Below are 16,092 nucleotides of genomic sequence, written 5' to 3'. Positions count from 1 at the left end.
TGTCACAGACGTATATATATTTGACATACAATTGTGACAAAATAAAGACCAAGATAATAGTGTTCATTAAGACCTGGGTCATCTCGAGTCCTCTTTGACGATGTCCTCGGACGGAGCAGAACCAAACCTCATCATTCTGAACCCGCAAACACAAAATGAATTCAAATTTCAGAGATGTTGAAGATGCCAAAAGAAGAAACAATTGACTCCAATTCTTGTCACATGAAACAGAGGGTTCAACAAACCGGGTCGCTGTCGACTTCCCTCCATATCAGTGTCCGGCGCTCGACGTGATCGGAATGCTAATGTAGTTGGAGACGGCGTGGTTCCCCTCCCTCGCCAGATGGTCTGAAGACTTGCCGCAAGACTCGCCGCAAGACTCGTTATGTGTGCAAAGGCCCCTCCTTTCCGACCCGGTCTTAGTGACAAATGAAGTGCCAAAAGCATGAGTGACAGTGACAAGGCTCTCCCGCAAGACGCGTTGACCCCGTGACTGCTATGATTGCCAAGCATTGCCGGGTCAAGACCCCCCCGCCCCCTCCGGGGGACGCCAAGCGAGACGGATTCCATCACGACCTCACGCGGGCTCTTTTCGTCTCGGCTATAATCTGACATTCCCTATGCGCGAGCTGTCACACTTTGATAGTCGTCAGAGTTCAAAAACAGGGCGAGCGTGTTCAGATGGAGCAAAATTTGGGCCTTGTCTGATCCCGCTGATTTAAGTATGTTTACTGGTTTGGGAAAAGTGCCACAGATGTTTGGTTTGTCCCAGGAGTTATGCAAAGTCAACAATTTTCACGGGATGTCACTCGAGGCAACTAAAAGCTTAACGGTAAATAATGTAGCTCTTTTGCTTACGGCTTTTAGCTTGTGGCTTTCCTGTCTCGCTAAGCAGAAATGCAGTTAATTAGGTGAGTCAGTTATAATTGAATTGCACTAGAGAAGAAGGTGGAATACATAAATCAACAATAGCCCCCTGCGGAGTACCTCAGGGATCCCTTGTTGGTCCCATTCTGTTTTCCTTTTCAACGGTTGATGTTTAACTGACGGAAACAACAATCCGGAAAGTAACGATGCATAAGGAAAATAAATTTGGAATATTTTATTCATAGTCAATACCTTCAGCGACCTATTTTATCGGAGTTGTTTCATTTAAATTTTAGAGCTGGTGATATGTACATAAATTTTAATATCGACATGTATTCTTTCATCCGCATGAGAACATTCCGATTAGCATTTCAAAGCTCGGCAATATTTCGCACAACACGATAGCCTTCGATTAGTGTTTGATTGGATTTGATGATTTAAAAATGTGTGCTTTTGCAGTGATTTAACATTGGACACGACTAAAAGCGTCGGATGCAATGAAAGCACTCAGTAGTTAGATGACCTTTTATTGTTTTGGCTTTGCTTGTGTGCACTGGAAGCCTTCACGCAGTAGTAAAAGAACGCTTTCAATCAATTCTCTCCTCTCCGGACAGATCAATAGACTTGTTGGCATATTAGTGAAGACAAATGGATGGCTTTCAGTGTAAAAGGTGGTCAAGTAAGTCTCCACAGAGCAACACATGAGTGGCTTAGAACCACCTCGGTCATGTTACATGCATGATGGAAGGTGTCCTGCGTTTAGGATACTTGGACGTTTACGTGGCAGCTGCTACCCCGGTAAATAAAAGAAGACCTCCAAAGTGACCCGAGCTCTCATAACACCTGAGGTATTGTCTCTTTAAATCGTAGTCCGACACGTCAGTGTCAAAGCGAATCAGTCGCTTCGGCGGAGGGGCTCAGGTGAGCTTACCAAAAAATGATTTGTTTAGTCAAACGATACGGCAGTGACATCATCCTTTCAGTGACAGATATTTAAATGCAAAAGATGGACCCAAACACATGAAGCTTAGCTTTGTAAACATGAGCTATTTTGAGTTACAAACGGCAGGCTCGCCAATTTATTCTATTTTCTTCCCACCTTGTTTCCGCATGAAGCCAAACGTCCTTGTCACTTTTATGCGGCGGGTCTCGGGACGTTAATATTCCTGCTTCGGTTACCCCCCTTAGGCAGGGGCGATGTGTTTTTAATGACGTTGTCTGCTCCCCGTCAAGTGCGCGTCACCTGTGGAGAAATATATATTCCTTGAAGCTATTTTCAAGTGTAGTGAAAGTCAATAAAGGATCGTGTGAAGATGCCCACACAATTTTTGAATTTTTAATGGCAAAATAAATACTTTAGTTGGTAAATAACAGGTCACTTTTTCCCCCCCTCACTTGTGTGTATATATATATATATATATATATATATATATATATATATATATATATATATATATATATATATATATATACAGTAATCCCTCCTACTTCGCGGCTTCAACTATCGCGGCTTCGCTGTATCGCGGGTTTTCAAAAATAAATTAATGATTTTATCGCAGAAATTTCATCATTTCACGAGGTTTCGCGGCCACTTGAGTTTCTTCATTTTCCTTTAATAATGATAGCTTATGTTTAAAAGTCGTTTTCTTGTTGTGAAATGAATAAATTAAAGAGTCAGTACAGTATACTTTATCGTCACATGTGACTTCAGGGCGTTCTCTCCACCGGCGGTGGCCTTCATCTGGACATAGCAATACACTGTTAGTCTCGTCGCTAAGGCATGAATGCGGAGCGCACAGTCCATTGATATGAAAGTCCCCTAGCAGCGAGCTGGTTGATGTCAGCGATAAAAATAGAATATCTTCCAAGAATAGCTCAAAAAAATCTAGTTTCTATTTCGCGGAAATTCCCATTTCGCGGGTGGGTCTGGAACGTAACCCCCGCGAAGTAGGAGGGATTACTGTATATATATATATATATATATATATATATATATTTTATTTTTTATTTTTTTTATTTATTTTTTTTTTTTTTACAGTGTTTGCAATGAATATTGCCTTCATGTGTAACCCAAGTCCCATTTTATGGGCTCATCTTTTGGCATGGCTAGCTCCACAAAGGTTTCACGTAGAATTTTTAGTGTTTGCTGGAACGCCACGTTTTCCCCAGGGACTAATTTTCTTCTATAAAAGCCTCCAAGAGAGCCGAGATAAATCAAAAGCTTATACTATAAACGGTCAATTCCATCTTTGTTGCGCCGAGATCAAATCCCGGTGGTGGAATTGGATGTCAGGTTTATTGCGCGAAAGATTCAAATAAAGTTTAGCGTTTTTCAACTCTGAGCTGTGACAACCCCTCTGGATGAGGTGCCGCACGGGGGCTTCATACGCATTTATGACTATTTTCAAAGCTCTTAAGATCACTCAAGTGTAATAACAGTGAAAGTCGGTTTTGCGCTTACTGCCGTTTGCGCGGCCCAAATATGAATGTGGTGTTTTATCACACTTGTCATGTGGCTTCTTTCCAACATAATTTGGGGGGGGGAAATTATTGAATATTATTAAAGGTACAAAAGTAGTCACCGAACGGATAAAATGTGTAATTTATTGTACCGGTGTACTTGTAATATCTGTAAAATATTGGTATGTTGACGATAGTATGCGTCTTTGGTGCTAACCGCTGTCCATGGTGCTAGCCAGCTAAGTGAATGAGGGGCAGCTGATGTGCTACTTTGGTGCTGGCCGCTGTCCGTGGTGCTAGTCATCTGAGTGAATGAGGGCTTATGTGCTGCTTTGTTGCTAGCCGCTGTCCGTGGTGCTAGCCATCTAAGGTAATGAGGGCTTATGTGCCACCTTGGTGCTAGCCGCTGTCCATGGTGCTAGCCAGCTAAGGGCTAGTTTATGCGCTATTTTAAATAATTTAAGATCTCAAGTGATGCCCTGTGAATACTTTTTGGAGCAGTGAAAATGGACAGCATGTTTAGAACCCAAAAAGTCAAGTTTCTCTCTTGACCGGCTTTTCTTACACATGGTAGATTTTTGGTCCTTTTAAACCGTGAGAGAACTTTTAAAGCAGCAGATTAGAGACTTGTAAGATAATTGTGCTGTTAAAAGCAAAGTCACAAGCAGCGGCGCAGCAGAATGATTTGAGCAAGCGATTAAATCTCACTTCTCGGGAGGCGTGTATAACGCCCCCACTGGTGACATTTCTACACGGAACGATCAATTCAGCCGTGTAATGAGGGGAGATTTCCTAGCAAGTGTTGCGGTTTAGGGAATAAACAGGTGGAAAGTGTTTCCGCTTTGTGGAAAAGAAACAATACCAACGTAATGTGATCATTATTGTTCAGAAGTTTTTTTTATTTAGGGGCGCGCCGGAACAGATTGATTCATTTCCATTCATTTCATGCTTTGAGTTACAAGCAGAGTCACGGAATGAATTAAATTTGCAAGTCAAAGTAGCACTGAATAACATCTGATCGTTTTAACCTGTGTGTAGTTCAGTGTATGCTTTTTGTTGTTTTAATTTAAATATAATTGACCAGGTGGTGGCGCTATAAGTTGAAAATTTAAATATGTTAGCTATTTGCATCTGTGAAGATTTTAACTGCAGTCAGAACGAGTGAAACATGGCTGCCATTGAGCAAACTTTGCAGGCCTTAATTGTTTTGTACTTTTTTATCATAAGATAACATCAGTGTTGTAAACCTAACCACGCCGCTTTTTCCTTTACAACCCACCCCCGCATTAAAAGTTGCCGATTTGCCATCGTAAACATTTAATGATGTGCAAAGTGTGTCAGCAAAGCGTGTTGGAGGACCAATCAGAAAGACGGTCTCATTATTGTGCTGCATAGTCAAGGCCACATCTTTCCTCTCTGTCGTCAATAAACAAATGAGTAGTAGCTGTCACAGAAGCTTCCGTTTTCCTCCCCATTCTTTCATGCCACAAGAAAGAACACAAAAATAGATAGTTTGAACAGCAAAGTTCACAATTTTCCATCTGCCATTTTTGAAGCAATGGAGTATATACAGTAGGTCATGTGCTGACATTACGCGCCAGCTCCATTTGGAATTACGTATGGTAAAAAAAAATATATATATGTATTTTGATATCAGAGTGGCAGTGACCTTTGAATGGGGAGTCTAAGTGGAAGTTTGTGCCAGATGTAATGAAATCCCCTCTCAGCTGCTCCTGAGATATTGCTTTCATAAGGGGAATGGGCCCAGCCGCCGCCAGCTATGACCGTCGCCGGTACCGAGTCATAAAAAGTCAAGATCCGATTTGGTTGCTCGGTCATGCAGAGAAGACTGCATCAGTGATTTATCGCCGCAAAGTGTCGCTCGCTCTTTGTGTCTGAGGACGGCACGTAATCATCTGCAACATTTGGATCCGTGGCAAAAAAATCAATCTGAAACGTGTCAGAGGTTGACAAGGTTATGATTGTGTTAAGACTTTTGTTTTACAACGCTGGCCTAGTACCTGCTGAAACACTACATAAAGTGCGCTTCATTTGCTGCACTGAAGGTTAGCAAATAAAAAATTTGCGTGTAAACATGTCTCGCGGGTGGATGAAGTGCCGTCTATATTGTTTTGTAAAATTCGAGATCAAGATACAAGCTGGCAGCACGCCGAGGTTTGGAACATAACCCCAAATTGAGTTATTACAATTAGCCATGATTAGTAACTTTGAGCGAATGCAGAAGTTGGCAACTATTTTTTATTTTTTATTGCAAAGATAATATTGCAAATATTGCCACAGTTTGGGAATCTTTGGGAGGAGTTTTTTTTTAAGGACGTGACCCCATCGCCAAGCCGCCAGACTAAAAATTGCTAGTGGGCGTCCAAAGGTCAACCATGATGGGAACAAGGCCAAGCGGTGGAGCCGTTTTCGGCGATGATGCTGATACAACTCACCATGAGATTAATCCACCAGCCAAGACACACACACACACACACAAATTAGCCGCCAGCTTTCGTTAGGAGGCTCAGATTCTGCCAAATTAGTGAATCACCAAGAAACAGATGGTGAAAATAAAAAAAATCCCCAGAATGTCATCCCGTCTCGTTGGTTTCTAGTCACTTTTACAGGTTGCCTTCTAAATTCAGAGCGGTGACGTGTGACTTGTCGTGCTGTTGTGTCGCTGCTGTACCTTTAATCAACTCTACGCGAGGAGTTTTCACGATTTGACATTTGACGGGGGGCTAACTTATTTTTAAAAACACATTCTCACATTTGCATTACGCCTTCAGCAATGCTGCTAACTATGGCAAAATTGCCTTGTTAAAAAAAAAACATTGCAAGTCAACAGAGTCAAACAAAGCGTGCATCAATAAATCAAGAGTTTTCGCGTGTTCAATTCCACAGCCCGCAGTGGGTGAAATAAGGTGAATCATTGTGGAAAAACAAAAAACTATTATGGCTTTTGGAGTGTAGCTTTGAAAACTAAGGCGATGCCATGAAATCTGAATCCCAGAACAGTGAAGCGCAAAAAAAGGAAATACACTGAAATTGAAAGTAAAAATTCTCTGAACCAGAAAGACTCTTTTCCACCTCAGACAAGTGAGCCTGTTGATATATATTCTGCCTTCATACTGCTCAGGCTGGCTTTTTGTTTTACTATGAACTCCACCGAAAGAATGCATCCCTCACAGGTGGATAATGATGATTTGTTCGACAGATATGCCTTCTTCCATGCGCTATAATGAATATTGTGGATGCAACTTATTCTTGCCTTAATGAGGCCGCAAACTTGCCGCTGCCTTGTGCTTGTGCGTTTTCCTCAGGCTACTATTTCAGTGAGGGTTAAAAAAAAAAATCTTTACATTGGAATTGATCTGCATCCCCCAAGTGCCAACATCACCCCACTTGCATGCATTATTTTACATTCGTGATTTAGTTCCCCTCCCACAGGGATGCAATGGTCAGCCTTTGCCATTTTAAGTTTAAGCATTATTGGAATGCGTTGCACAGACTGTTTCCTCCCACAAATTCATCAAAAATAGACGATCCAAATTAAAGGGAGAAAAATAGTCCCGTGTTGTTCTCCTCCCTTGCAGTGTCCTGCACGGTCGGCAATCTATTGCAGCTACTACAAGGCTGATAATGTTTCGGTTTCTGTTTACAACAAGGTCATTGTTTTGATTAATCGCAGAAAAAAACTTATCTCGTTTGTATAATTGACAAAAACAAGCTATGTGAAAAGCCCGAGTTAATTTGATTTTATATTGCATTTGATTTAATTATATTTTGTTCCCGTTTGAATTTTGTATTTCATTATGAGCAAAGCCATAATTGTCATTTTATACGTGACAACAATAATAATATATTTTTTTAAAAGACAGGAAATAGTCCCTAACGTGTGCGCGCTACATTAGATGTAACCGTCAGTCCGGTGCTGTTGACTCGCAACGGTGTTTGACAATATTAAAACTAATTTAGACGCAATACTTGCATTTTGAGAACAAATCACATTATCCGACAGACGTTTCCAAATGCTTAAAATGTAATATGGTCAGATGAAATGCAGAACCGTTGTTTTATTCATCGGCAGCACCGGGCGGCGTCAATTTGAATACCAAAACAAGCGCACCCTGCCGTCCTTGCGGAAGTGGCGTTACGGCGCTCTGATTCAAACTGCAGGAAGTGTAAGTCGTTTGAGGAAGTGCCAAACAAAGATACCAACAAACTCTTCTACTCGTCCGTGAGTATATTTGTGTGTTGAGTTTTTTTTTCCAATAAAGGCAGTAATAGTTATATTATTAATTTTAAGGTGCAAAGCGAGCGTTTTATTTGTATTACGTTAAAACGGAAACGTTAGGGTGTTGTCTAACGCCAGGCGTCTCTCCGCCTCATCAGGGCGTCCCGCCAATGCTTAGTTTTGGCTAACATGTTTATTTTGCTTTTGAAAGAAATAAAATAGCAATACAGCACTTGCTGGATGTGTAATAGCCAAATGAGTGAGTGAGAACATGCTATAAATTAATTTTCACAACCTAAAGACATGTTAAAAAATATGTAGTGTTGTCTTAAATATATCTGCTAGCTTAATTACTGTCAAACAAAGCCTTTGCAATGTTAATAGTCTGCTTTAAATTCAGTCAGAGTGTGTGAAGACTGAACAAACCACATATCCTCTCATAGTTGTCCAACTCCTGAGCCACCATGACATCAAAGGGGGCAAAGGACAGCATTGTTGCCAAACTGGGCTTCAAATCCAGCAGCTCTGCTTCCAAAGCTGAGGCAGAGATAGAGCGAGTCAAGAAGGAGAACGCGCATCTCAGGAGGAAGATTGACGAGTTGGCCAAGCGACACATCAAGTCGCCTGACGCGGACAAAAGCAAGCTGTTGGAAGTGAGGACAGGACGTGTGGGGGGGGGGACGTCTGAGCAATCAGCAAGTTTCACTCAGTGGTCTGCTATGATTGACTGCTTCAATCTCCCTTGTGTGCTGTGTGTTGCTGTCTTGCAGAGGATTGTTTCACTGGAGACCCTTCGCGAGAGGAACAATCAACAGTTGCTCGTCAAGGAACAAGAGTTGGAAACTGTGAGGCAGCAGCTGGTAGCGAAAGGGGGAGAGGCATGTTTTTTGTTTTTTTTTTCTTGTAAAAATTTCACCATGCATATCTTTTTGTATAATCGTAGCCCAATACAACAGATCTTTCATGGAGTCTGTGAAATGTACTGTAGGTGGTGGCGGCGCTGCAGTCCCAGCTGGACCAGCGAAGCAAGGATGTCGAGCAGAGGGACCTACACGTGCAGACTCTGTCTCAGGAAACGGAGAACCTGAAAAACAAGCTGGCCACGGTTTCCGCCCGCTGTCAATCTCTGGAGACGCAAGCGGTGGTATGTTGATCATTCAACATTAGGAATCCTTTTTGGGGTTATCGGAATGTTTTTCCCCTAATGGTATTTTTCAGTTAATTGCATGAAGATTAGTTTAGATTAGGACAAATTCAATTTTGATGACTAATCAGGCAGTGGTTCACCCAGCGGAGAATTGATATCTTAATTATGCTCACTGGTTCTAAAAGAGAAAAAAGGTTTATTTATTCCCCCATGCGAGTGAATATTCATGAAAGATCGCTAAATCACCCAAGACATTTTTATTACTCTTACATACTGTAAATACCTGCTAACAATTGTAGTTGAGTACGTAAATAAAATGCATTATTTTCTATGTGACAGTGGCCAATGATTATTTATTATTTGTCAAACTGAATATCAGTAAGTTCTGGGAAAAAAAGCATTTTATAATTTGATACAGACAGAAAACGAACTTGTAGGATATTTGTCAATAGAAATGAGGAATATTGTCAACCGCACTTATAGCTCTGACCACTAGGTGGGACTGTTTGCCCTTTTCAGCCCTGCAAGTATGTGTTTGTCAAAACATCAACATTGCCGCAGCCCAGCGGGGAGCTACACCAAAACCCCTCTAGTGTCTATACTTTGTTGTGTTTCTCTTTGATTTTTGATTTTTTTTGTCTGGCTATAAATAGGCAGAAAGTTTGTGCTTTCTTGACTGATTTAAACAGCACAACACCACCTTCGGAGAAAAACTTAATTTAAAAAAAGAAAAGTAAAGAGACAAACATTTTCAAACTTCACAAAAGGTAGAAAAAAGCATGATTGCAAATACGGACCACTGTATGTTCATTTCAAATGTTAACAGTGCCATAATATAAACAAAATTAGTCCATTTAAATTGTGTTGCACATAAATATTGTTGATCTTTTATTTTCTCTGTGGTTTCAGAATGGACAGGCCTCCTCTGCAGACTTTGCCTTGGTACAGGATCAGCTGCGAGATGTGAGTACCCCCAAGTTGTTGACTAGCGATGTGCTCCAAAGTACAACCCGCAATTGTCTCCGACAGGCCCTGGAGAAAAACCAGCAGTGGCTGGTGTACGACCAACAGCGGGAGGTCTTCGTCCAGTCGGTCCTCGCTCGCACGCACGAGCTGGAGCAACAGCTGAGCCAGGCAAAGCAGCAGGACTCGACTTCTACTCGTACCACGCACGAGGCTATTTCCGACTGCTCGGAAAAGGAAGCGCAACTCAAGAGCCGCTACGAGCAGTCCTTATTGGCCTCGCAGAAACAACTGGACCAGCAGAAAGATGAGCTGGCCAGAACCCAGCAGGAGCTGCTCACGCAGAAGGAGCAGGTGCATATTGTTGTGGGGTTTTTTTTTTGTTGTTTTTTTTTTTTATATGTGCAGCTCATTCTAACAACTTCTGGCGGGCCCACACAGGGCGTCAAAAGTCACGCCGAGCTGCAGCGTCAGACCGAGCGCCTTACCCAGCTGCAGGAGGAGATGAGCGCGCTGCAGCGGCGTTACGACCACAAATGTGACGAGCTGTCGTCCCTGCAGAGGAAATACAAAGAGAGGGCCAAAGAACTTGAGGACGCAAGGCTGCAGATGCACACGGAGCGGCTCAGCAGCAGGTAGAAGCAAAACTCAGACGTTTTTCAGTGTATGCTACAGAGCGCCTTTTCGTAACACAATCAGAGATTGTGACATCATCAAGTGTATACGGTGAATTTGTTGTTCCACACAGGACTGCCGTTTCTGAGGAGAGGCAGGTGTCCTCGGAGCGCGCGGACAGGATGAGAGCCGAAATGGAGAGCCTGGACCTCAGACTGGAGGAGGAGCGCAAGAGATCTGCCGAACTTCTGCTCCAAGTAATTTAATACTCTCATACGCGAGCCATTTGAGACTCACGAATTGGCACAATATAAAAAAAAATGTTTTCGCTCAAACAAAAAATCTCAACTTGACAGGTCAACCTGCTGCAAAAGTCTCTGCTGAGCCAAAATGAGGAGCAGAGGAGGATCGCGGCGCTGGAGCAGCAGGTGACACTGCAACAAACCGAGACACTTATGAAGACACACTATCAGTTCTTATTTAGTCGGCCATCACAATTCCCCCTAACAATAAATATGATAAAAAAAATGCAAAATATCAGATAAAAAAAACACCGCTAAAAAAAAAATTCTAATGGAATCCTGAGCGTTGTTAAAAATAATACAAGAATTACTAAGAATTATAGTAACTGTACATAATTGAAGAGAATGTTAAACGACTTGATGTGGAAAAATAATAATCAGCTGTCCCTGGTTCCATGTTGTAAATTATCAACAATCCTCCCGTGACAAAGAAAGCGTGACTTGCGAGGTTTTTCTTTTTTTTTTCCTTTTTTTTTTTGGAGCGGTTGCGGCCACATCTCTCAGCCTCACCCAAAAAAAAAAAAAAAAAAAAAGATAACATTTTGTTTTATGCTACAACTCCAATACAAATATTTATGGGGTGAAAGGTCAACGCAACGCTGTTTTCCGGAGTCACAAGTTTGTCAGTTGACTTCTGTGGATCAGGGACCAGGAAGGGGTTCAGAATTTGTTTCCAAAAAAACCATGTCCACTTGTGTTTGGAGGAAGCTATCAACACCCCAAAAACTGTGGAGGCAACGTCATCTCCGTACATTTCGGTTAGCATTTTTTAGCCGACAGTTACGAAGGCTTCTCATCTGTTCCGCCTCGAAGATCCAGCTGTCCGTCAAAGATTTTGAGAACGAGAAACTGGACCGTCAGAGCGTTCAGCATCAGCTTCACAAAGTCCTCAAGGAGCTCCGCAAGGCCCGCGATCAGATCACCAAACTGGAGTCGGCTGTAAGTATCTTTTCAGGGAGTGACCTTTATCGCCCAAATATATCATCAAACAGAATACAACTTGGCGGCTCTTTTCTGGCTGTTGAACATCTCGTGTCCATTGTCCTTGCAGAAGCAGCCCAACAGCCGTTTCTCGGAGCCCAGCTCTTACGATCGTCTGGACGTGCAGCGCCTCAGCCTGGACGAGCCGCGCTCGCCGTCCAAAGCGGGCGGCCTTCTGGACGAGAGCTTCCTGGAGTGCCCCCGCTGCCGGGCTCACTACCCCACCAGCCGCCACCGGGAGCTTCTGGCCCACATCGACTTCTGCTTGGCGTGACGTGCTGACACCTGTGTGTTTTCTCCATACTTGATTTTTATTCATCAAAGCTCTTAGTGACTTGTGCTTGCGTTTTGTCATATTTATTTTTTGGGGTGGTTTTTCAGTAAGCTACTTTTTCAAGTTATAATCCTATTTTATTCTTTTTAAACCATCACGGGATGGAAGCTTTCGAAGCGAAGCGCAATTATGATCTTTTTGTATCATCATGGAACAAAACATATTTCGGCAACACCTTGCCTGCAGTCGTTTTTAAATAGCTGTGTTGTTCAGCAGGTGCAACGCCAGTGTTTAATTTTTTCTTTCCGTTAGTGTGATTTTGGAATTTCAATAGATCATTTTTCTCAAGCAGGCAGGTGGTGACATTGCAGCCTTCTTAGCATTCTGCCGTTTTTATTTTTCCATCCGCCTTTTTCAATCTCCACCTTGACTTTACATGTCTGCCTGCAGCCCCTCGAGACTGCAGCGAGATTGCATTGAGTTAATTCCTCGCGCTAAACTATTTAAGGCAGCAGATTAGTCGGCTCGGACAAGAGAAAGGCGTCTCGGTTTCTGCCCCCTCGGCATTGTGACTATTTTTAAACTTTATATTCTCATTTTGTTGGGTTTATTACGTGTAATTGTGTTCATTTCTCTTATTGTACTGTATAATAATGGTGTGAGGCAACTTGATAAGATCTCTGTGGATTTTCTGATAAAAATACACTCCTTCCAATTATATTTAAACCTTGTGAGTCGGTTGTTTTTCTCTGACCTGTTTCCATAGTGACCCGCTATGATGCTTTGTCCAATTACCGAGTAGCTGGCACCGACTCCGTCGAGTCGAGCCGCTCGCCGCAATGAAAGATTCAAACGCAAACTTTTCAATCTGGTCCAAAGGCATGAATTTCTTATTTGCACCTTGCAACTTGAATAAATATTTCAGCACAATAAAAAGTGAATGAGCCGACAGTATGAATGATTTATTTCACAAAACTCTATCAAGTACGTCAAATAAAACCATCGTGCCGTAATGATGCCGAGCCCGTGACTTAATTTATTCGTGTTATTAACGAGGTCTATTAGTGCACAAGGAGACAAAAGTGTAAAAGTATTGCCAGTGATTTTTTTTTTTTAAGCCTGTTTCTTTTTTTTTTTCTCTCTCTTGTAAACATGGTAGGTAGACTCCTCCAGAGGTGCGCTCCTGCTGAGAGCTCAGCCTCACATCAAATACAAACTATTATTATATATGAAGACATTTTGTAACATTGGCTTTCTCTGAAGTACTTCCCGGCTGATGCCATAGAGCGACTTTGCATCTATACGTGATGAGAAGAAGCGACAGAAGGGTAATATTTAAAGACATCTGGGAACATCGGGTTTTAGTAAACGCCGTACTTGTGACATTTGCTGGTTTGTTTTGAAAAAAAAAAAAAAAAGTCTGTCTTCTGTTTAAACACTCCAAGTCGAGGGTGGGGAGGGAGTGTTCAATCCCTCTCGCGGGTGCTTCAATAAGAAAGTCCCTGAGTGGGAATAGATCAACTACTGCCGTAGCAAAAGCCTACAGAGCAAAGACAGAAGAGAATTCTCAGACACGGCGAATGTTTAAAAGCCACCACAGTTGCCGTCGACTCACCTGTGTGCATGACGCGTCTGTATTTGCCCAGCAGGCACAGCTCAGTCTTCTTCTGGGTGGCCGCTTGTATGTCCTGTTGCCTCAGGCCCGTGATGTGTCTGGAGAATATGAAAGAGTAGCTGTCCAGACAAGTACCGTCCGCATCCAGCAATCTGCAGGAATAGTGGATGGCGTAGTTGTCGTAATCTGTGTCGATGACCCAGTGGTCGTCATCTGGAAGGCAAAGAACCGGCGTCAGGCTCGGAAGCCAGCAAAATATTTTTGGTGAATGATTAGTCGGTAACGGTTGAAGTCCATAACCCGCATCATTGTAGCTAAGTCGCTGGCGGTTAGGATAACCTTGACCCGAGTGGGGTCGTCGCCAAGGTCCAAAAGTCCCCAAATTGAATCTGATAGTCCGACTGTGTGAGTGGGTAGACCCGCTTAGATTGGGTCTCCTTATCAGCTTTTTGATTGAATAATCGTTCTGGCATCGGGTTTCACGGAAATGAAATGATCGTGTAAAGTACACGTTCAAGTCATGCATTGGCTTTTTGGAATGATTTCCTAGTCCAGGTCCCAAGACTTACTTCCAGACTGCAGGTAGGCTGCCACTCCCCAATACTTCATCCTGAATTTAGCAGGTTGGGCAGTTTCCTCGAAAGTGGCGACCATGTCGGCGCACATCTCCCAATTGCTAGGACGCCAACAAAGACACGTTGGATGTTGTCGTGGCGACAAAGTTTAAGATATACAAAAGTCAACTCACTTGAGAATGACAACTCTGCCTCTAGCGGTGGCGGTCATGGTGCCATCCTCCGCCACGATAAACTCGGCCTCGATGTTGTCGATGAGGAACAAACCTTCCGGGTCCTTCTTTGCCACGGCGTACCACTTTCCTGCGTACTTTGGGCAAAAGACCAACCTGGACTTAGTCTGGGGCACAACTAAGAAAGAAAAAAAAAAGACTAAAACTCACCCGGTTCCTGTCGAAATTCTGAACGACCTGAATGTTGGCCACCTGGCAGTCCTGCGCCCAGGCCAGGGTCAGGAAACACAGGCACACCACGTACCACAGCATTCCGGTTCTGTGCGGAGGCCCCGAGGTGAAAGACGATTTAGCTTTGTGACATTTCAGTAATTGCGTCAGTTCAAAAGTGCCAATCATTTGCATCCAGGGTCCAGTTAAGACAAGAGCGCAGAGATGTGATCAATACCAACCTTGTTAGCAAAGAGAAGTCAGCTCCCACTGACCGGTCGCGCCGAGGGGCTTTTATACTGTCGGCCGCAGTTGCGTAACAACTCCCGGAGACCTGAACCTCCCCTCGACCCGCCTTCCATGACGGCCGCACGCCTCAGTTAACTTTTTTGCCAGATGTGTTTTTTCGTTCTCATGTTATGAAAACAACCAGCAGCAGAAGCAGCATCAAGCGGGCACGTTTTCAGAACCCTCAATATTGATCCACCTTTGGAGCAGGGTTTTAAAAAACAAGCTATCTAATGTGGTTTTCATTTGCTCAGTTGTTCAACACAGACAGATTTAAACGGTTGTATAAGTCCTCTCTCATCTTGCATAAACAATGAATGTTTTGCAATCTCATCTGACTCTTAAATAAGAACAGGGGAAAAAAAAAAAACAACAACAACATCTGCAGCCTGCGTAACCCGAGGGCCCCTTGCCGATTTTCTGTCAAATGAATAGCTGCTGGAAGGCCTCCAAAGGCAAGCGCTACATTTCACAATCATCAGCGCCGGCTCGGGAGGTGATATATACTTTTCATCGGGAGGACGAGCTTATGCAAGCCAATGTATCAACTTGGCTGTAAATCCCCCCCCCCCCCCCCCCCCCCGACCATCCTTTAGGGAGTTAACTGTGCTTTGCGTTGTAGAGCTTTATGATATATAAATATATATTATTTGTATATATATATATATTTTTTTTTGAATAATTGAGTAAAACGATACAAGTTCCAGACTTAAAAGAACCCACAAATGATCCGCACAAAGGGATCGCGGTGCATCTTTTGTGTATTTAACACCCCTTGTCACCTATACATCTACTTTACTTGCAGCATTCCTCCCCTCCGCCCCCACACCTTGTGGAGCTCTCCCCCAGGCTAAGCTCACCTTAATCTCCATCTCCAAAACAAATAAAGAGAGAGAGAGAGACACCAGTCGTCTTGCCAGGTAGCGAAGCTAAGCAGACGCACCACGGGGGCGGTTAATAACAGCCGGCCATCTTTGTTTAGGTCTCAGACGCCCCGAGTCCTATTAATTGGCCAATTTAAACTTTGAGGACGGAGACTTCCGTGATGAGTCTTCATTAGGAAGAAGTTGTGCCAATTGCCAAGCCCAGTGAACAGTGCGAGAAGCCACGGTACAATATGTACGCCGTGCATCATTAAACCTGTAAGTGCAGAGGCAATGCTTTAAACAATAATTAACATTCCCCCGCTGTTATATAAGTAAAAGGGAAAGTAACTTACGACAAATGATGAGGCGGAACAAAACGACGTCGTTATTCCTTGTTGGCTGAAATGAGTTGCGGGCCTCAACGTGACCTTTAGGGAGTTCAATTCTGGAGAACTTTGCCTACACAACCTTGGGCAACAAGTCTTTAACATGTAATTAGGAGCAAGCTGGACAGTG

General features: G+C 43.1%; 2 protein-coding genes across 3 annotated transcripts; one reads left to right on the top strand and one right to left on the bottom strand.

Annotated features, from left to right (window-relative positions):
• The first annotated feature begins 7,245 nt into the window (after nt 1–7,245).
• On the top strand, nt 7,246–12,575 carry cep55l (centrosomal protein 55 like). Of its 2 annotated transcripts, none has more exons than XM_085902960.1 (11): nt 7,246–7,570; nt 8,011–8,220; nt 8,338–8,445; nt 8,556–8,711; nt 9,624–9,677; nt 9,744–10,031; nt 10,119–10,312; nt 10,426–10,549; nt 10,649–10,720; nt 11,408–11,533; nt 11,646–12,575. In XM_085902960.1, exons 2-11 carry the CDS (start codon nt 8,032–8,034, stop codon nt 11,847–11,849), a joined length of 1,515 nt encoding a protein of 504 aa, XP_085759086.1. In that variant the 5' UTR covers nt 7,246–7,570; nt 8,011–8,031; the 3' UTR covers nt 11,850–12,575. The 2 variants fall into 2 exon arrangements, with proteins under 2 accessions (XP_085759086.1, XP_085759087.1); XM_085902961.1 differs by lacking the exon at nt 7,246–7,570 and adding an exon at nt 7,583–7,826.
• Nucleotides 12,576–12,796: 221 nt separating this feature from the next.
• On the bottom strand, nt 12,797–14,717 carry rbp4 (retinol binding protein 4, plasma). Its single transcript, XM_085902964.1, has 6 exons — nt 14,665–14,717; nt 14,423–14,531; nt 14,213–14,349; nt 14,034–14,140; nt 13,465–13,677; nt 12,797–13,389 (listed from the first exon to the last, which is right to left on the bottom strand). The coding sequence occupies exons 2-6, from the start codon at nt 14,522–14,524 to the stop codon at nt 13,367–13,369; spliced, it is 582 nt and encodes a 193-aa protein (XP_085759090.1). The 5' UTR covers nt 14,525–14,531; nt 14,665–14,717; the 3' UTR covers nt 12,797–13,366.
• Between the last annotated feature and the right edge of the window lie 1,375 nt (nt 14,718–16,092).

This window comes from Syngnathus leptorhynchus, chromosome 22, assembly GCF_054491065.1.
Source record: "Syngnathus leptorhynchus isolate UIUO chromosome 22, UIUO_Slep, whole genome shotgun sequence".
Taxonomy (NCBI): domain Eukaryota; kingdom Metazoa; phylum Chordata; class Actinopteri; order Syngnathiformes; family Syngnathidae; genus Syngnathus; species Syngnathus leptorhynchus.
Note: the sequence above shows the minus strand (reverse complement) of the source record. Positions and strands in the feature narration are given on the sequence as shown.